Raw genomic sequence first — 20703 nt, 5'->3', positions numbered from 1 at the left:
TTGTCCGACAATCAGGACTGCCTGTTTCTCCTATTATTATGTATACCCACGTACCTAATGATTATCGAACCTCGCCACAATGCCAATAACGTTTGCATTAAAAAATCATGATGCTTTAGATACGTTCTCAAATGATTGTACATTGCAGATTACCCAAAGATCCTTCCTTATTCTAGAAGACCAGTGTTGAAAGCAGAGAACCTATAATGCCCGTTGTCTCAACCTAGATGCTCTATTCGCTCATTGGCAAGTCTGTTTTGAAGCAGGACCTTCAAGGAGGCTTATAAACGCATTAGCCAGTTAAAAATAGGATCACAAGCATGAAGTTAATCAACTCCCCTTGTTTGGACTCCCTATGCCATACTGCAATGCAGTTTTCATATCATTGCTCTCATTTTTAACGTAGCTGGTCGCAAATGCTGCAGAATCTTATGGCAGAACAGGGTAGACTGCATGGAGAGTTGGAGCGGGTATTATCTCTTTGCAGTATTTAGACTTCATATTGGAGAAGCCTTGGACCCAGACTTGGAACTTTAGACACTTGTAATGTAAGTGAGTAGCGTACTTAGACACTTGTTAATAGTTTACTGTTCTCCAGACCCAGTGCTTAATTTGAGCCAGAGGAGACCACTAACACACTTTTTTGGGGCCAGCGCTTATTTTTCCTCGTTGACCACGAGCAAAAGAGGAAAAACACACAGGGGAAAGGAGGAAGATGGAAGATGTGCACAAAGGGAGTAAACAGGGACTTGCAAGTGTGATTTACAAGGGTAGGGAGTGTTTGGTAGTGGATTAAAGTGGCCTGAGGTGACCTCGGCGCTATGAAGCCTTGCTATTCTGTGCAAGCCTTGGCCATCCGCCATCTCTTTTACCAGTTAAGCACTGCCCAGACCCCTCATTTACTAAGTTAATGAAGTTGACAGATTCAAGCATTTCTATTCCTTGAGAAATGATTATCATCAAGTTAGGAAACAACCTCAATCCCAATAGTAATTACTCTTCAACTTTGGTCCAGGTAGCCATCCCTGCTTTTGTAAGTCCCTGGGAGACCTGTTCAAGGGGTGCTGCCTCCGTCTGCAGTCAGATCCAGCGCAGACTGAGGTTTGGTTTGAATCTTTCGGCTTCCATTCTCAGAACTAGTTCTTCGACAACACTTCACCCGTCCGGCTGTCATGAACGCTTGTTCATGGGGACATAACAGGCTTTAACATGCTCCTTGTATGTCTGTCGGAGTCTGGGCTTCTATCTTCTGTCATCACATTCAGTAGCATTCTCCCATTTGCTGACTCTCATTTCTTATAGTCACTTATTGCTCTCCTTCAGAAGCATGCCATGGACAGGGCTTTTTCAGTCCCTGAAACCTCTGACCAGGGTGTGGAGAACTTCATTTGATGGCTTGAATCCACAAAGAGTTAATCTTGTCTGCATTTATTTGGGGGTTGTTTCTTCGCAACCTTTCTTAAGGCATTTAAAGAAGCAGCCATTTTGGCAGCAATAAAAGGTTATTTCCTAGAAAAACCTAAGCATGGAAGATTGCACGGGGCAATACATAAATTAGTAGATGCTGAAACAAGCTACGCTGTAACAGTTGTGTGGAAACATTGCACTAATGAGATTGGATTGAATGTGACACTTGAAAGAAGGTAAGCTGAGGATTGTGGCTTCAGCCAGCTTGTGTCATGTGATTAAGCCAATGTTAGCGATGACCTGGGTGTTGGTTATTGTTCAGCCTTGAAGAAGTTTAAACAAAGTGGTTTAGATTGCAGGCAGTTTAGCTGTCCTTGAATATTCTTAACCCAGCCACATCTCTAGACTGGTGGTTTTCCTTCCTCACAGCTGGTTACAAAGTGTTTTTGTAACTGTTTTGGTATTTGCTGTCAGTTGAGATGCTTCGGCAAATTGGATACATAGGCACCTTTGCATCATTTATGAAGAGCTCAGTGACTAGAGCTGTCCAATCTGCTTGCAGTGCATCTACTAACCTATTCAGGAGCCCAGCTTCCTTATGTTGTCGGCATTGAACAGATGCTCCTCTTTGCTCTTACATTTTGTTTTTTCATTCACCAGATCCCTCTTTGACTGTGGCACTGAGGCGACCATAGCTACTGAAAAAAATATTAAGGTTCTGTTTTGTGTATAAATCTACTTGATGAACATAGCAAGAGCATAATAACCTCTTTGCTGCCAGGCCTTTTCCCTCTCATGTGCTGAGCCTTTTTTGGGGCTATTTGGGGCAGTTTGCGCTTAGGCCCTCATAACTTTTTGTCCACATAAGCTACCCACGCCAAATTTGTGTCTTTTTTTCCCCAACATCCTAGGTATTCTAGAGGTGTCCAGAGTTTGTGGGTTCCCCTGGAGGAGACCAAGAAATTAGCCAAAATGCAGCAATAATTTCGTTTTTGAAAAACAAAATGGGGAAAAAGGGCTGCAGAAGAAGGCTTGTATTTTTTCCCTGAAAATGGCATCAACAAAGGGTTTGTGGTGCTAAAATCACCATCTTCCCAGCTTTCACGAACAGACAGGCTTGAATCAGAAACCCACATTTTTCAACAAAATGGTGGCATTTTACTGGGGCATACCCCATTTTTTTCTATTTTTTGTGCTTTTAGCCTTTTAGTGACAGAAATTGGTCTGAAACCAATGCTGGATCCCAGAAAGCGAAATATTTCTGAAAAGTAGACAAAATTCTGAATCCACCAAAGGGTCATTTGTGTAGATCCTACAAGGTTTTCCTACAGAAAATAACAATTGAACTAAAAGAAATATTGAAATTGAGGTGAAAAAAACAGCAATTTTTCTCCACGTTTTACTTTAACTTTCTCCTGCGATGTCAGATTTTTTTAAAGCAATATACCGTCACGTCTGCTGGACTCTTCTGGTTGCAGGAATATATAGGGCTTGTAGGTTCATCAAGAACCCTAGGTACCTAGAGCCAATAAAGGAGCTGCACCTCGCAATGGGTTTTCATTCTATACCGGGTATACAGCAATTCATTTGCTGAAATATAAAAAGTGAAAAATAGGTATCAAGGAAACCTTTGTATTTCCAGAATGGGCACAAGATAAGGTGTTGAGAAGCAGTGGTTATTTGCACATCTCTGAATTCCAGGGTCGCCATATTAGCATGTGAATTACAGTGCATTTCTCAAATAGACTTCTTTTTTACACACTATCTTACAGTTGGAAGGAAAAACTTTTGAGAAAGACAAGGGACAATAACTCTTGTTCTTCTATTCTGTGGTCCCACAGGTCTCCCGATAAAAATGGTACCTCACTTGCGTGGGTAGGCCTAATGCCCACGACAAGAAACGCAACATGGACACATCACATTTTTAGATTGAAATCTGACATGTCTGGCTGTGGACTTTGGCCTCTAGCACAGCCGGAACCTAGGGAAACCTACCAAACCTGTGCATTTTTTTAAACTAGACACCTAGGGGAATCCAAGATGGGGTGACTTGCGGGGCTCTCACCAGGTTTTGTTACCCAGAATCCTTTGCAAACCTCAATTTGGCAAAAAAAAAAAACACACTTCCTCACATTTTGGCGACAGAGTTCTGGAATTTGAGAGGAGCCACACATTTCCTTCCACCCAGCATTCCCCCAAGTCTACTGATAAAAAATGGTACCTCACTTGTGTTGGTAGGCCTAATGCCCATGAAAGGAAATGCCTCAAAACACTCTGCAGACACATCCAAATGATCAAATACAAAACTACCTGTATTTGGGGGGGAGAGAAGGGGGAGCACCTGCGTTTTCGGTGCTGAGCTCAGCAGCCATATACGGAAACATACCAAACCCAAACATTTCTGAAAAACTAGACAACCAAGTGAGTCCAGGGAGGTGTGACTTGCCTGGATCCCCCAGTGTTTTCTTACCCAGAATCCTCAAAATTAGCTAAAAATAAAATCACATTTTTCCCACATTTGTGTGGGATCACCTCACCGGCACAAATTTCCTACCACCCAACATTCCCCTCAGTTACCCGGTAAAAATGATACCTCACTTGTGTAGGCGGGCCAAGTGCCCGTGACAGGGAAGAGCCAACATGTTGAATTTGAGGGGGAATCAAAGCGGTCCAAAAGGGAAGCTTGAATTCAAAACATTTTAGGCTGACAAGTGGGGCAGAATTTTTATCAGTATCGATGCGACAATGCTTGGTGGTAGGAATGTTGTGGATTCCTGCAGATTCCAGAAAGTTCCATCTTAGAAATGTGGGAAAAATGTGTTATTTCCGGCAAAGTTGGCGGTTTTGCAGGGCATTGTGGGTAAGAAATGGTGTGGGTGCATGTGAAGCACACCACCCTGGACTCACCCAGATGTTTAGTTTTCAGATGTGTCTAGGTCTTGTGGATTTTTCTACATGACAGTGTCCCAAAGTCCGAAAAGTGCAGCCCTCACCATTTCATGTGGGGCGATTTTGAGAGTTATCCAAGCTCTCATGGCCCAAATGTAAAACCAGACCCCAAAATAATTAAATGTCCTCTTGCTTGCATGGGATAAGATGTTTTAGTGTGCGGGGAGAGCTGAAAGACTGTTACCCCCTTCAGTTGGGGTGGGGGCATAACCATGCCCATACTGGTTGTTAGCCACCACCCCACAATTTTTTTTTTTTTTAATTCCCTGACATCTAGTGGGCTTTCAGCCCCCCTCACCCCCCTCCGGTATTGGATCGGAGGTAATTGCCCCATGTGCCCACCGGTGGGCAGAAAAACTTTGGCCCCATTTATTTGTCGGTGGGCGTATGGCCATAGCCCCACCCTCTTCTCTTTTTTTTTTTTTGGTGGTTGGGGGGGAAAATCTCCCCTTGCCCCCACAAACAACACACATACACACACTCCAATTTCTGGTGCCTAAGTGGTTTCTGCCCCCAAGGGGCGCTGAAATGGCATAAAATAAATCAACCTCCCCTCTGTGGGAGCGACCCTTGCAAGAAATTGGTGCCGAAAAAAACCCTGGTTACTAGGCCGATCGGCCTAACAAAGATATGCCGATCGGCCCCCAAGAGGGGCAGAAATGGCCTAAAATAATTTCCCCCCGTGAACGATCCTTGCCTAAGGGGTCGCGACCCTTGCGGGAAATTGCCGCAAAAAAGATCCCTGGTGTGTAGTGGTTTCCGTCCCCCTTGGGGGCAGATTGGCCTACTAAGAATAGTCTAGCACTACCCTCCGAGGGCCCATAGCAGGACGTAACGGTTAAATCCTCTGCACCTGAGCAGTGCAAACGAGGACGTAACCGTTACGCCCTGGGCACCCAAGGGGTTAAGTCTTCAAGGATTGAGAACACAGAATCAATGCACAAGAGTTTTTGTGCCACCAGTCATTGGAATGTAAATTTAAAAAAAAAACACAAATTAAAGTAAAATCATTTTCTGGATGTCAGAATGGACTCCTTATTCCCACTCTCTTGCTCTATCTTCAGTTTTCTCCCCCTACTTCTTTCCATTGGTCAGCTTTGTTACATTGATCCGTCTTCTTGCACCCCTTTACTTTCTGCATCCTCTTCACTCTTAGCCACTCCCTACATCTCCAATATCCATCATCTGTTGTATCTGCTCTCCAGTGCCCCCCAAAGTCCTTTCTCACTTTCCCTGTCCCCATGTCCCCTCTTTCTGGTGTTCTTCCTGTGTCTACTCTGTCTGGTCCCCTCCCACTTCCACGTCCTGTATCTCTGTTGTCCAGCTCCTCCCATGTCCATTCTCAGTCCCCGCCCACATGTCCCCACCCTCTGGTGCTCTTCCTGCATCCACTCTGTCTGGTCCACTCCCACTTCCACATCCCCTATCTCTGGTGTTTAGCTCCTCCCATGGCCATTCTCTCCATCCCCGCCTACATGTCCCCACCCTCTGGTGCTCTTCCTGCATTCACTCTGTCTGGTTCCCTCCCACTACCACGTCCTCTGTCTCTGGTGTCTAGCCCCCTCCCATGTCAATTCTCTCAGGTGTGCTTCTCCTTATGCAACGTGGCCAGCCCCCCACTGTTCTCATTATATGCGTTCCTCCTTAATTTTCACACTCTTTTCCGTCTTTTTTAATATGGCCCCACTGCGCGCTCTTCTCTTCCACTTTCTCGCGTAGTCCCCAACTCTTTGAAAAAGTTGAAGAAAATTCAGAATTAGAACTTTCTTCTCAATTCCGTAGGCATTTGTGATTTGACAAAGACCTGTCCGGCTCTGTCTTCGATGGGACATGCTGGCATGCCCGTCCTTGCTGTTGGCCTTCTTGGAGGTTTGGAGTTCAGTGGTTTGTCAGAAGGATCTTGAGGGAGTTGGCATAACCTGTGTGGTAGTTGGTACTAGGCTCTGTCTAGGATATAGGAAGCTCCATTGTGTGATTCTCCAGAGAGGTCACTGCTAGATGGGAACACGGTAATGAATCTCCTGTCTCCCACTGGTGGAGACTTGCGCACTGCCCGGTGAACCAAACCCACCAGTCTAATAGCTTCAGGGAGGCGATGTTGGTGCTTAAACAAGCTACTGTGTTGATGAAATGGGAAGACTGTACAAGTATTTGTCCAAACAGACCTATGAACATTGAAATGTATTACAATTTCGAGAAATCACACTTGGTAAACTCTTTCAATTCTGTTAGAGTCCCATCTCAGAGCCCAGCCTGACATTAATATGGCTCTTTTTAACAGTGTGGAAATGAAAGTGATAAATAATGCACTAGTCAGCTCGGTGTGTGCAGAAGCGTGTGTTCCAGAGGGCAAGCTTCCAGAGATGGTGAGAGAAGCTGACGGTGCTGCTGTCCAGGGATGAATGGAGAGCGTCCGGTTATTGTCCTGCTCGGGGAGGGGGAGGGGGGGGGGGGGCGGGGGCGGGACGGACGGACACGTCATTTGGAAGTGTGATCTTTGCCCCACGTAGTAGCTAGAAGCTAGAGAGACTCACTACCACCGGAAATGACTACAAAACCCTGTTCTTCTCCGGCACAGAGAGGAGGTGGGCCTAGCTGCATGACTGGTAGTGGTTCCCAGGCACACCAGTCTTGAGGGAGTTGCCCAATCCACCCCTTCCAAAAAGACACGGCCTAGCTTACAGCTGGCCTGCAACTGAGAGAGACTCGAGCCAATGTCTGCCTCATGGACTGGCCATGCAGTGCCTGTCTGAGCACCACATCTTCAGTGCTTTCCTTATTGAGGGGAGTCACCCTTTTACGTCTGCCGTGGCTTCAAATAACAATTACTGTTCGCTCTCAGGGCCCAGTAAAGTACATTTGTTCTTTTTTAACGTTAGAATTGGTTGCGAGCTGCCACATTTTTAAATACAAACTTGACGATAGATGCTGTGCTCCAAAATCTCCTGTTTGCATAGCTTGGCTGATATTTTAAACTTCTTTTTGTTATGTCGTGTTTGTTTTATTTTTTTGCATCTTTAGTTGAGTTCCGTTCTTGAATCTGTAGTGGCTAGCATAGCCTGTTTGACTTAAAAACTTACTCTGCAGTTATGCATCCTGCAGACACTTGCAGTTAAATCACAGAACCGATTTTAAAATGGATTAGCGTGAATTCAAAATGATGTGCTTTGGAGCGGGAAACATGCAAGATCGTGTTCGGAATGAAGACCTTTCACTTTATAATTGGATTGTTTTTGAAATCCTGGAATCTGGCAGCCACTAAGAAGGCTGCTCTTAGTTACTTACAGGTATTTCTTCCGAGCTCTTAGAGAGTGAGGGATCTGTTATTCTATTCAGATGTGCAAAGCTTTTACTGTGATAGGAATGAATAGCACAGACAATGCTTATTTCCCATTTTTTTCAGCATGTGCAGTGGCTGGCCTGTGGACCTGTATTACAATCAATCCCTTGAACATAGCTGCGGGGGTCTGGATGATGTAAGTGCCTCACACCTTAATGTTTACAACATTTCTTTACTAATTTATACCTTTTTTTGCAAATAAAGACTATATACATACAACTACAGTACTGAAATATAATCTGCAAGGGTCCATTCTAGTCACACGCCATCACCAGAGCTATTGCTTCTTGCATTCATTACATAAACTATACAGCTTTATTCTCTAACAGAAATTTACTTAGAAACCTGTCATATCAGGACATATCACAATCTCTTTGAATATCAACACCTACTATCATGATACAAGAGCTAAAATATAAATTGCATGATGGCAGTCCCTAATAGTTTAACTGTTTTTCCCCTTTAATTTTTTTTTCCTTTTTCTTTACTTTGTACATTATCCATCAAATTTTAAATAGGTACCCACAGTTAATTAACACAACTTTTAATTTGTAACTTCGAAATCTACCTGATGTTCAAAGAGCTATTCCAAACTTGTTTCGCTACCACTGCTGGCTAGTATGCACTCTTGCTAACACCAACCCTCATTCATGCATACCCAAGCCCATCATACCAGCATCCGGAGGCTCAGAAAGGGAACCAGGAATCTGCTGGGGTACACTACATTCTCCCCATCATTATGATGAATTTAATTTTACATAAGATCTCATTCGCATAATTTCTGGATCTGTATCAAATTCATGTATTTAAATTCATATTCCTCAATTAATTGGATTGAAAATAATTGACAGGTAATTTAATTGACTAAAGTCTGTTTCTAGATTGAATGATATTGTTTTAGGTGTCGTTTTTATTCTTGGCAAGACAAAGATAGTCTATAAAGTTAGCAAATGTTAATATAATGGGAGTGGAGGAGACCAGTAGTTCTTATGAAATTGTTACTCATTCCTGGGGGTCCCTATCCGACCCATTTCCTTCCCATTAGAATTCCCATCTTGGTCACTCTACATACAGCTCAAGTCTGCTGTGTTGATTGATGCACCTTCCAGAGTCTACACGGTTGTGGTGTGTCATCAGCCTTTTTCCAAAACTTCAGTATTTGAGGAAGACTGCATTTTTTTATATTGGTCCGTCCACTCGTCTCCCGATGTGTCCCCTCTGGGTAACACACGTTGTGTAAGACTGTATTGCTGGAGGGATACATGGTGTTTTGAATTTAGACCAGGCTCATTCAACTCACCATAGTGCTGGTGTTTTTGTTTGAGTGCCTAAAGGATGTTTGGCCCTGCTCCTGCATCCTGAAGGCTACTGGAGCATGTAGCAAATAATCCCAGATTTACCCCACAGCTGGTCGTGCTTGCTTGTGATGTGTCCAGCCAGAAAGGGAACGAGCCCACGGGTTTCTCTGGCTCAAAACCCATTGGATTACTTAAAAAAAAAAAAATAGAGTGCTGCAACTCTGAGAATGCACCGGAAGTGACTGCTGCAGCTTTCTTCTAAAGGTCACTGGGCCTCGACTTCTTAGAAAAATCGGCTGGCATGGCACGGCACAATCAGAAATTCTTTTGTTAGGGCAGGAATTACTGGCACTACAATTTAGAACGCGGGCGAGTGATGTATTCCTTTCATCTGGCAACCCTCAATCCTTAGGTCCTTGTTTTGTGCACTGAGCTGAGTCTTTGATTTCCTTCAGTTCCCTGGTTGTTCAGTTTTTGCACACAGTGCTGAGACCTTGGCTCCTATAAAAGCATGTTTCCACAAAGTGAAGAGTCCCTGTCCCAAGACAGCAATGGACCTGTGAGCTGCAAGTACGCCTTTAGCGGAAAGTTGTGCAAGCGTTTCGGCCCGTGAGTAGATGGCCTGTGTTTCTTTTTTGGGTCTTCAGTGTGTGAAAATGAAGCTAGTTATAAAACCTGAATCTGTTTGCCAAACCTGACGTTGCTGAACTGAACTCTTTCCTTAAGGTTGACCGCCTTCGTTCTGTTCCTCTGCGAAGCTCCCTTCTGCTGCCAGTTCATCGAATTTGCAAACATGGTAGCTGCAAAGGCAGATAAACTGCGACCTTGGCAAAAGGCCATCTTTTACTGCGGGTAAGGAATGTCTTTCTTTTTCATTTTCTTCTTTCAGTGAATGCCTTGTAAATTCTGATTGGGCTGCAGGGGATCTGTGGTTCTGGTGGCCCTGTGGACGAATGCATCAACTCTTGGAGTCTGTTTGACTTGATGGTTATAGGTTCAAATCCTGGGGGTCCACTCAGTTTTTTATCCTTCTGAGGTCCAGAAAGTGAGAGCCATTTATCCAAGATACCCCTAGGGGGAACATGCGCCTTACAAGTAAACATTATGTCCTTCATTTCCATTTTTGAGGTGTTGTCACTACTGAGAATGCCTAGAGAGCTCCAGCTTACAAAGTTTGAGTCTCAGCAGGGCTGATTCCGCCTTTCTTCCTTTTAGGGCATTGAAAGGATAGCCATTGGATTGGGCAGGACAATGACCTCTAAATGTAGTGCTAATGACTGTTAGTGTTGTAACATGTTTATCTGAAGCAGTGATTAAGTATTACTATCACTGTAGCTTACAAGTAAGCTCCAACTAACGCAGACTTCATCCACCCCAATGCACAGAGATGTCAAATCGTATATGATTTGCCCTTCTTGTGTATGATCGTCTTGTGAGATCAATCTTGCTGTAGTTGTCCTTAAGGCTACGCAAGTTGTGTTCACTTCAGTTGGCAGTACTTCTGGCCGAGGATTGAACTGTATTGCATTTAGCCCTCTGGGAGCTGTTGGTGACTCATTTTCAGGACACTGAACCACAAAGTGAAGATGCATGCTTCCTCAGTGTTGTTCTTGATGTGGTAAACTCCCCTTCTTATCTCAGGCGGGGTTTGGTACTGGTGCAAAAGGGTTGTAATCGCACAGAATTACTACTTCGATACGAGCTCTCTGTGACATTTGCATGCAGGCTTCCTGCATGCACATGCCATATGCAAAGGCTGTGGACTGTTCACCGACTTAAAAAAACCTCTGTCAGTGCTTACAGAAAAAAGATACCCATTCAATTTAGCGGGAGAGACATATATATTTATTAAATGTGGGTAGTTAGTGTGAAGAATCCTGAACAGTTCAGGAAGCACTGAACTTGCTCTATGTAAAAACCTGTTTTTAAAATGAATTTGGACACTGCCATCCTAAAACTCACAGGAGTTGCGCTGTACCAGATGTATGCAGATAAGTGCCATTAATGGAGTTCATTTTTCAGCTTGAAGGGATGCATATTCCTGAGCCCACCTGTATTGTTCTTTCAAGAATATTTTGTGAATGTACTTTGTCAGTATATTTGAGATGGATTGAATGTTTTGAGGTGGGTTGCAATCCCAATACTTGTGAGTCTGTTTAATTTCTCCCAAGCCATGATAGTGGTAACGTTTGGCTCCCATCTATCTATTTATATAAATGGGGGGCCCCCCTACTGATACCTCAACCTGAAATTAACCATTGGTTGATCCTAGCCCAGAGTTGTTGCATATGTTGTCAGTTTATTGGCTATTATGTCTGGCTAATATAAAAGCCGTAAATGGTCGTTATTGTCCCCTTCACAACCTTCTGGGACCCCTGTAATGTGCAAATTAGTGCGCATGGAATGATTTTCAAGTTCATCACTCTGATTCCAGAAGGCCTTTTTGCTTCTCCATTTGAGCAAACAATTTCTGCATTATTATATCTTTGCCTTCTAGATCAGATAGCCTAGTCTTTGCCTCTTTAAGTCTTCCTGGAAGCTGCATCATGTTTCCTTTGATCTTGGACAACCTCTCATGTAGCATAGCAACCTCAAGTGTCTGTGAGACTTTATAGTCCCTAATCTCGGACAAGATCATATCAAGCATTGCCTTGACGTGTTGGTCCTCAGTACTGTGATACCCCGCTGCTCCTGCTGTAATAGCTGCCCCTGTTCTTGTCCACGGATCTGGTCCGGATAGTATAGGGCTGATAACTCCATGATTATCTTGGGTGGGAGTTGGTTTTGTATTTCGCTAGACTCTGCCTCTGAAACCAAAGCCTGTATAGATTTCTGTGTTGGAGGTTCGCAAACAGATTGCTGAGTTACCAATAGTGGTGGTATAGCAGGTTCCACTAGAGCTTCTATCTCTGTCAGTTATGACACCATTGGCTGAGATCTACCTATTGTAAATAGGGGTAGTCTTTAACCTTAGTATGAGTCAGATCCACCCCTGCAACAGTTACCACTGGCGGTTTGTTGTTACATAATACTTCAGATCGAGTCATTATGGAGGGAGATGTGACATCATCTGCCCTATGCGAGACTCCAGCCTGTACTCCCGACTCACTAGAAGAGTGCACCCCATCCATAGCAGCCAAAGTGGTTTCCAGTTTCAACTGGAGGCTGCGGCTTGCCTGAGCAGCTACGGACTTGGCTTGGATTGCGTGCCTTCTCACTCTCTGAGACAGGATGGAAGTAGAGTTTGAGGCACTAGCTACATTGCTAACCCTTGCGTGCTGCCTCATCATGATATCCTGAAGCAATAGCTCAAACACAGCAGAGACAGACTGCTTCTAATCCAGACTGTTGGCTGGGCCTTACCACAAAGAATCCCCAGCAGAAACCCATCTCTACTAGGGATGCATCGTATCTTCATGAATTATACCTCTTAAATAGCAAAGGCTAACCTCTTTGCATTGAAGTAACCCCCAGTTCATGAGGTGGGGGAAACAAAGAAAAGACCCACACAGTTCCTTCAACTAGGATAAAATGTGGTCAATAGCGTAGATCCTTCACCCCGACTCCCTGGAGCCTGCTAGACTTACCCCTGACCGCAGAGCAAGATCTTCTGTCCAGCAGGCACGGTTGGTGCCGACCTCTGAGCTCCTATCAGTTGTACCTCGGCTTGCACCGGTAACTAGCTCCTGAAGAATCTACTAAGCTGTCATCAGCTGTGGCTGTCCTCTTGCTGAGAAAGCTATGGAACGCAATGTATGTATGTATTGAGTATTTATAAAGCGCATTCCGGCCCAAGGGCATCGAAGCGCTAACTGGGTGAGGCAGGTTCTACTACCAAGGAGACTCCAAAACTTATTGCGGGAAGAGCCAAGTCTTGACCAGTCTCCTAAATGTTAGATAATTGTGTTCTTCACTCTAGGAAACTGGTGAGGGAACTGAAGCAAACAGGTCTCCTGGACACCGTCAGCCGCAATGACCAGGAGGTGGAACAGGTCATGTGGAATATTGGTAGAGCATATGGGCTACGCTGACTTGAATGTTACACACATTAGAGAAAGTGGAGACCAAGCGGGTTTGGTGAGGTGGGACTTTGGGATTTGGTTACAACCATATGTGACGAGGTTCCTGAATAACTGTTGGTGTCTTCATTTAAAAGCATGTTTCAATGGCCCCACCTTCCTTCCAACCAGCTTCCTTTTTTGATGCTGCAAGGTATTTAAATTATTTTCTCATGGAGCTAATGGATGGTTCTTTGTGGATTGTTTTGCAATGGAGCTAAAACCTGATGCTGATTCATGGTAAATGTAAGAGCTATATTATCTGACAAGACAACGGCCTTTAGATGGCATCCACATACAGTACTGATGCAGATGATGCCATTGAATAAGCTGATGATGTTGAAGATACTGAGAGGTGTTAATGATAGTTTACCTACACCTTGATTGCCCCGAAATATCTCAGCAGTGCATTACCTGAATAAGAAAAGTGGTACAAAATGCAGAAAACCTCCGAGTAATTGGTATTCGTTTCTGCCATAAGATCTTTAGATCCGGACTCCATAGTCTAAGCATCTGAAGTGCTTTTTGTCTAGTAATCCAGAACTGACTGTGGATTTAGCAGCTAACATGGCGCTACTAAGCAGATACCAACCCAGCCCAACCTACTTTTCCGAAGCAGGTTAGTTTATGGGCAAGACAAGTCAGGTAGTTAATGCCTGTATAAAACTAAAGGATTTCTAAAATAACACACAGGTAGCTACTTTTAAACTTTGCTTTTTAGAAGCTTCGCTTCATGGTGCGATTCGATTCCAGGTTGAAAAACAAATGTGCACACAAGAGACGAACTATGTCGCTGTGAAGTAGTTTTCAAAGGTTTCATGCCTCCAGCATTTGTACAAAGTGAAAGACACACAGAATTTATTCATTACTAGTGTGTGTAAAATGGGCAAAACTCTCAACCCCAATAAAACTTTGTAACCATTGCAGAGGTAGAAGATATTTTAAAGAATGTGTGCCCTGAGATAAGTCATTGCATCTCATGTGTGATGAATGTACCCAGCGTAGGCCCATCTAAGCTAAATACATGGAGGATACCTTTCTCCAAAAAAATAGCCTGTTGGATAAGGCAATTAAAGCTCTTTGCCATGCACTTTCTTGTGAGGGAAACAGCTCACTGGTGAAAGGTGGCATAACGTTAATGATCAAAAACGATAGTATTAATTTTTCTTTCAAGAAGTGATAGGTTGCGGTCTGTCTGCTTGCACTGGATTGGAGATGTGGTCTAGTGACTTATTATCCTGTGGCTCTGGATTTGAATCCAAATCGACTGGAAATCCTGTGCAAATCACTTAATTGCAATGTGGCTTAAAACGTAGGCAATCGTTTGTGAAACTTTAATGCAATGGTTTTATTAAAAAACAGCGCTCCTGTGGGTAGTTTGCTTCTAGCTCGGCGACGTATAACAATATTTACACACAATTCCCAAATTCAATTTAAACCCTACATCTTTGGAGACCAAGCGCATAACCCTGCCTGGCAACTTATGGTAGCCACTGGGCTGTCCTAGGTTCTTAGTACTATATCTTTCAACCACTGTGGAAAGGAATCAGCTTAACCATGTTGCTCTGACTGCCCAATCCCATGCTCTGTTTTGGGTTGGCTGCATTGGCCCTGACCATATAGCAGTTATTGCATCATGGCTCTCTTCAAGAAGTACTTGTCCAAAGAGATACTTGCCCAAACCGTGGGCCTTGGAATTGATAGGAGAAAAGGGTGTATCAGCTTATCTACTTATTCTAAGCAGAAACGTGGCTAGTCTGTTACGAAAAATCAGAGCCATGTTTAATGGAATTTGTACCCCACGAATTGCAAGCCATCTACCTGATGGGTCATTTAAACTAATGCTTTTGCGTTCTTGTGTGACCCATTTCCCCATATGTCAAAAGATGCAAAAGATACCCAAACAACGGTCTGATTTGGAAATCTCAAAATAAATGATGCAGTCAGAATAGATGAGAAGAGCTCTTTCATATATAGCATTTATTTTACCAGTGTATTCGGCTCTGTAAACTGTTTTGTTTTGTTGTTTTATGGGCCCTCTTGGTCGAAGAAAGCTTCAATGACCATGAATCTCTTGGAAGATCTAGTGGGAAAGCTGAGATGAAAAAGGTTGATCCGCCCATTACTGGTGGTTATGTGTAAGTGCCATTGTGACCTATTTTCAGTATTAAAGCCAGGTTAGTGGATAAGGTATGAGGGAATCCACAATAGATTAACCAGCCACTCCCCTACCCGCGTATTGAAAGTGACCAGGGTCGAGAAGTAATGGCTGCTTGTTTGGTACAGGCATTGTAGACATTGCATCTGCGTCATTCCACCTACATGTGCCTTAAGGGCAATGGACCGGGGAAAACTCCATAGTTTACATTTAGTTAATTGAAGCCCTGCTGTGGAGTCGCGGTAATACAGCCCCGTTGTGATCACAACATTCTGTGCTAAGTTGTGACGTGTAAATCTCCTGTACAGACAAGCCACCTATTGAAATTAGGCCCTTTATGGAGATGTCCAGGAATAAGACTGAAGGAATTGATGTAAAAGACATGCTGCTAAAAGTCCATGATGCTTTTGTTGGAGTTTTGAAGAGAAAGTTTAAAAGTTTCAAATGACACAATCTTAGAAATCTAAAATAACAAGAAATCTGCAGCCGTGTGGGACAAAGTCGAACGGGAAGAGTAATACCAAGCCTATGAGCAATGCCCAAACAAAGAACTCCTCTCTTGAGTGAGAAGAAGTCTGTTGACACCAGAGCTGGAGTCATAGAACTGAGAAAACCTAGATAGCTGTAGGTCATGAAAAGAGCATCTCAGCAGCCTTGGTGGGAGAGGTACAAGGGGTACTTCAAACTGCCTGGCGCACGAAAGAGCTTTGCCTCCAACCAGAAGGCCATTAAAGGCATGGCATGGTTTCATTACTTTTCTCCATATTGAAAGGGAAGAGAGTGAATGCATTCAATATTATCATTGTTGTGGATTACTATCAACTCTTGCTAAGTAGGCCTCGTGAGACTGTTTGATCAGAAGCCCAAAAGATGTTAATGGTTTAAATGCTCAGATCTTTTGGGACCAAAAGAAATTGAAGAGATTTTTTTATAAATCTCAAGCTTTACTGCAAGTGCCATTTTACAAATGGCCCTTGGTGATTTGTTTTAAGGCAATTTCATCTCCAAACCCTGGCTCCTGTAGGGTTGATCAGTGTGTCCCTCTAACGTTTAGACCCAAACCACATTTTACATGGCTGAACTCGGTATGTTACTGTTGAGTAGTGCTTCGTCGTGTAACAATATTTAGAAATGTGTTATTAATCAGTTTTGAGCAAGTGATTTTCCACCTATGGCAAATTGTTCCTCTTTCTGCCTGTTCTCCAGTGTTCTTAGGACTCGTTTCTGATTTTTCAATCTCTTAAAATGCTTCTTTGTGATGGGTATAAGGGTCGCACAGTAATTATCAAGAGTTGTTGCACTCGAAGGCTCTTCAGTTGTAATTATTTTCTGAAAATCTCAGTGAGTGTACTGCTTCTTGCATCCTTCGGCTGCTGTGGTTGTTATATATGTGTAACGTGTTGGGGAATGGAGGATGGTGCATATTCAGCCCTAGCATTCCTATTTGTGAACCTGTCCCTGGTTCTTTTATCTTTCTCCAGGATGGCCCTGGTTCCCATAATACTCAAGTTCAGCATCACCACATTCTTTGGGAATGCCATTGCGTTTGCAACAGGGGTGCTGTATGGACTCTCGGCCCTTGGAAAAAAGTAAGTGTTTGTGAAGTGGATCCTCTTTTCTAAACCTGTAGGTGAAAGGATGTAGTAGTTCCAGCTGTATCACCAGTGAGGGCCATTAACACAGATTTTAATTGAAACCGCTGGAGTTTTCAACGCTTGCTAAAATTCTGCAACTTTTTAAAATTGCCCGTGTTCAGTACATGAGAATACACCATTCTGTTTTTTTGTGGTTTTACATTTAAAAAAAAAATGTTTACGTTTTGTCCTTTATTCACCGACTTCATGCGTGCCCCCTGCTTATCGTCAGCTGGCCAATTCTCTCATTGAGCAACCCTTCTTGATTTCTTTAGTGGTGATTTCTGTGCTGTCTCTCTAGTGCAGAATCTGTGTAACAGGATCGCTTCTTCTTGGAGTGAATGGTGTAAAGTTGTATGTTTGGTGTGAGTAACCCCAAATGTCTATTATCCACAAAATAGCTATTCAGTCAGTTTTCCGTTCACCTATGTGAAGGTGACAAGCTGCATGCCCTTTGTTACTGAGCCCTCGGGAAGCTACATCAGCTTGACCAGATCTTTGGACGAGGTTGGCCGTGTACCTATTGGCACCCTCCCTAAAATGCTGTCATTTCAAGGAGTCTCTGCACAATACCAGGGATGATGTCCATCAGTGGCAGGTCCTTGCTGGTGGTAGTTCCTCCTGAAGGCCTGATGCTGAGGAAGCACTGCTTTTGTGACCTGCCTGGAAGGAGGTGAGGCTATATGGGCCAGTCTGAGGTCAATGGCAGTCACCTGACCAATAGATAGGCCAGCAACAAGTCCATCACATTGAACCCCTGCATGGAGGACACCTGAAAAGCTTGAGCCACTCATGTGCCACAAGAAGTTTGGAACCAGAGTTGGACCAAGAGTAATTGCATACCTGTAATTCCTGGAGCTGCAGAGATGCTTTCTTGGATCCCAAACTGTTCTGGGCCTGCATTATTGTGGACCTGCTGCTCTCCTGGGATCTCTTTCGGCTGAAGAGCTTGTGTCTGGTCGTGTCAGCCATACACCAGGGGAACCCAATCCAGATATTGGGATTATGTCTTGTAAGCAGCAGTCAGCTGCCCTGACTCCAGAGCGGTTCGAATGGTCTCTCTAACAGTTTCAGGGTTATGTTAGTTTGAAGTCACTGTTGCCACTGATCCTAAATCCCAATCCCCAGTTTTAACTGGCAGACCCTGTGGATGTTCTTTTCCCCTAGAACTGAAAGTCTTATTCTTGAGTCGGCAATTTCTTTTCTCTTATGTTTTACATTTTTTGTTCGTTTTCAGAAACCTTTTCATCTAGAACACTCCCTTGTACATAAATAAGAAATCCTCGTGTTGGAATATCATGATTACAGCAGTTAAACCTTTTCTTATGTAGTGATTAACTTAAAGCAGCAAAGTTAGTCATCCCAGTAACTGCAGACTAATAAGATGTGGGTGTATGCCGCGCACACTTGATATATGTAATGCAGTACAGAAAGCGGGAGTATCCCCTATTAATTCCAGGATCTCCCCCCACCCTGCAGTACTTTCTCAAATTTACCGAGCTAGCCAAGACTTGCATTCTTGACCAAGACTTGCATTCTTGGCTCTTTCGTCCTCCGTACTCCTCCCGCTCCCAGCCTCTCGGGGGTGCCCCTGTCAGCGTCTTGCAGTTCACCCTGGAGTATGGGTGGGGAGCACATTGTAGGGTAGTCCATCAGTGATTTGCTGTCACGATTCACCCTGGGCTTACCGTCTGTACTGGAGAGGGATGGTGAGCGGCCCCGGTTCCTGCAAGTCCTGCTCTGACCGAGGTAGGGGCGACCCCTTCCAGTAGCCATGGTGCTGCTGACAATAGCACGCCACCACTGTCCGTGCCCTCCAGAAGGAGTCCCAGAGGAAAAACCCCAAGGGGAAAAAACCTCCAACAGGAACTCCCTGGAACAGAAGGAGGACACAAGGATTTAGAACTCGGGATTCTGGAAGGCTGAAGACAGAACAAGAACGACTGGCGTCCAAGCGAAGACCAGCCGGAGCGTGACCACCACAGCAGAAGTGTTGCAACGCAATGAGAAGAAGAAATGATTCCCCTTATATACCCCTAGACAGGAAGTGATAAACCGGAAGAAGTAACACCACCATCTTGGATTGGTCAGGAGCTAAAGCAAGCGATAGGAAATATACCCTTGTACAAAGGGAACAGATGCATGCAGGGAAGAAGGGAAGTGCACGGCATGCTGGGAAGGAGAAGGCATGGCTCCAAAACCATGCAGGAGGAAGAGGAAGGCCCTGAAGGCGTGTGTTGGTAAGTGATGCTGGGGGGAGTGCAGACACCCCACAACAATATCCGCGCCGTGCGCGGCAAGAACCGAGACCCAATTCTGGGCCTCTGGCCTCGCCGCATCCAAACAGCGCGCGGCCGGAGAAAAGGGCCGCCGCGGGCCCCGCGACCTCTGACACGCCCCACGGCGGTGTAACAGTAGGTCCGTCCCCCCCAACTCCCCCTCCCTCTCTCCCCTCCCCCCTCCCCCCCCCCAAGGTCCCAGGTTTGTGAGGGAAAAGACGGAAAAAACGACGGATCAAAAAAGGGGCATGAACCGAAGGTGCGTCTTCCCAGGAGCACTCACTCATAGGGTAGCCCTTCCAATGAATGAGGTATTGGAGATGACCACGGAAGACCCGAGAGTCATAGATTTCCTGGACCTCGTATTCAGGCACGTTATCAATCAATTGAAGAGGAGGACAGGTGAATTGTCTGCGAAAAGGATCAGGGACATAGGGTTTAAGCTGAGATACATGGAATACAGGATGTATTTTCCAAGTCTGAGGCAAGCGAAGACGAGCAGAGACAGGATTGATCTTTTGAAGGATCAGGAATGGACCATAATACCGAAGTTTGAATTTATTTTGGGTTAGTCGGAGAGGTAAGAATTTAGAGGCAAGCCAGACCTTATCGTGGATCTGATAATGCAGGGCCTCACAACGTTTCTTATCAGCCATTCTTTTCATGCGTGTCTTAGTGGCTAAAAGATTTGAATGTGTGACACGTTGGATACCCCTTAGTTGCCGGACATATGAGGTAATGGCAGGGAGATTGGATGTTTCTTTCAGAGGAATAGGAAAGGCTTTTGGATGGAATCCATAAGAACAATAGAAAGGAGAGACTTTTGAAGCACTGTGTACCGAATTGTTGTATGAGAATTCCGCAAGTGGTAGGTACGTAGACCAGTTACTCTGCGTAGCATTACAAAAACTACGTAAATATTGTTCAAGGCCTTGATTCAGCCGTTCTGTCTGTCCATTTGTTTGGGGATAGAAACCAGATGATAAAGCGACCTCTATTCTTAGTGTCTTACAAAATTGCCTCCAAAATCGGGAGATGTATTGGGGACCCCGGTCTGAGATAATGACTTGTGGCAAGCCATGAAGCCGAAAGATCTCCTGAATAAAGATTTGACTTAGATCTTTAGCCATAGGTAGTTTCCTTAATGCCGTGAAATGTGCCATTTTCGTGAAGGAGTCAATCGTTAACATTATTACCCGATTCCCAACGGAAGGTGGTAAAGAGCACATAAAATCAGTGGATATAGTGTGCCACGGACCTGGTGGAACCGGTAAAGGACGGAGTAATCCTACTGGTTTATTGCGAGGTGTTTTGACTTGTGCACAGATAGGACAAGAAGTCACATAGTCCTCAGTGTCTGTTTTAAGTGTAGGCCACCAAAAAGAGCGAAGCAGGAGCTCTTGGGTAGCCTTCATACCGCGATGACCTGCGATGGGAGAGTCGTGGCACATTCGTAGGGCTTCTGTTTGGACTATCTTAGTAGGTAGGAACAAAGCCTTTTTGTGATAGTAGTATTCCTGGTCTTTATGAAGCTGCGGTCGTAAATTGTTCATTTCAGTTGTTTCAAGGTTGGAATATTC

The 20703-nt window shown here is 44.4% G+C and overlaps 1 protein-coding gene across 1 annotated transcript in view; it reads left to right on the top strand.

Moving 5' to 3' along the window:
- CACFD1 (calcium channel flower domain containing 1) overlaps positions 1-20703 on the top strand; it is a 43601-nt gene that overhangs the window by 7085 nt on the left and 15813 nt on the right. Inside the window, exons 2-4 of the mRNA XM_069241791.1 lie at positions 7760-7832; positions 9721-9846; positions 16692-16799. Of these exons, the coding sequence (XP_069097892.1) occupies positions 7760-7832; positions 9721-9846; positions 16692-16799 (307 nt within the window). The remainder of the gene's footprint in view (positions 1-7759; positions 7833-9720; positions 9847-16691; positions 16800-20703) is intronic.

This window comes from Pleurodeles waltl, chromosome 6, assembly GCF_031143425.1.
Source record: "Pleurodeles waltl isolate 20211129_DDA chromosome 6, aPleWal1.hap1.20221129, whole genome shotgun sequence".
NCBI lineage: Eukaryota > Metazoa > Chordata > Amphibia > Caudata > Salamandridae > Pleurodeles > Pleurodeles waltl.
The sequence above is the reverse complement of the archived record's forward strand: the minus strand, read 5'-3'. Positions and strand labels throughout refer to the sequence as shown.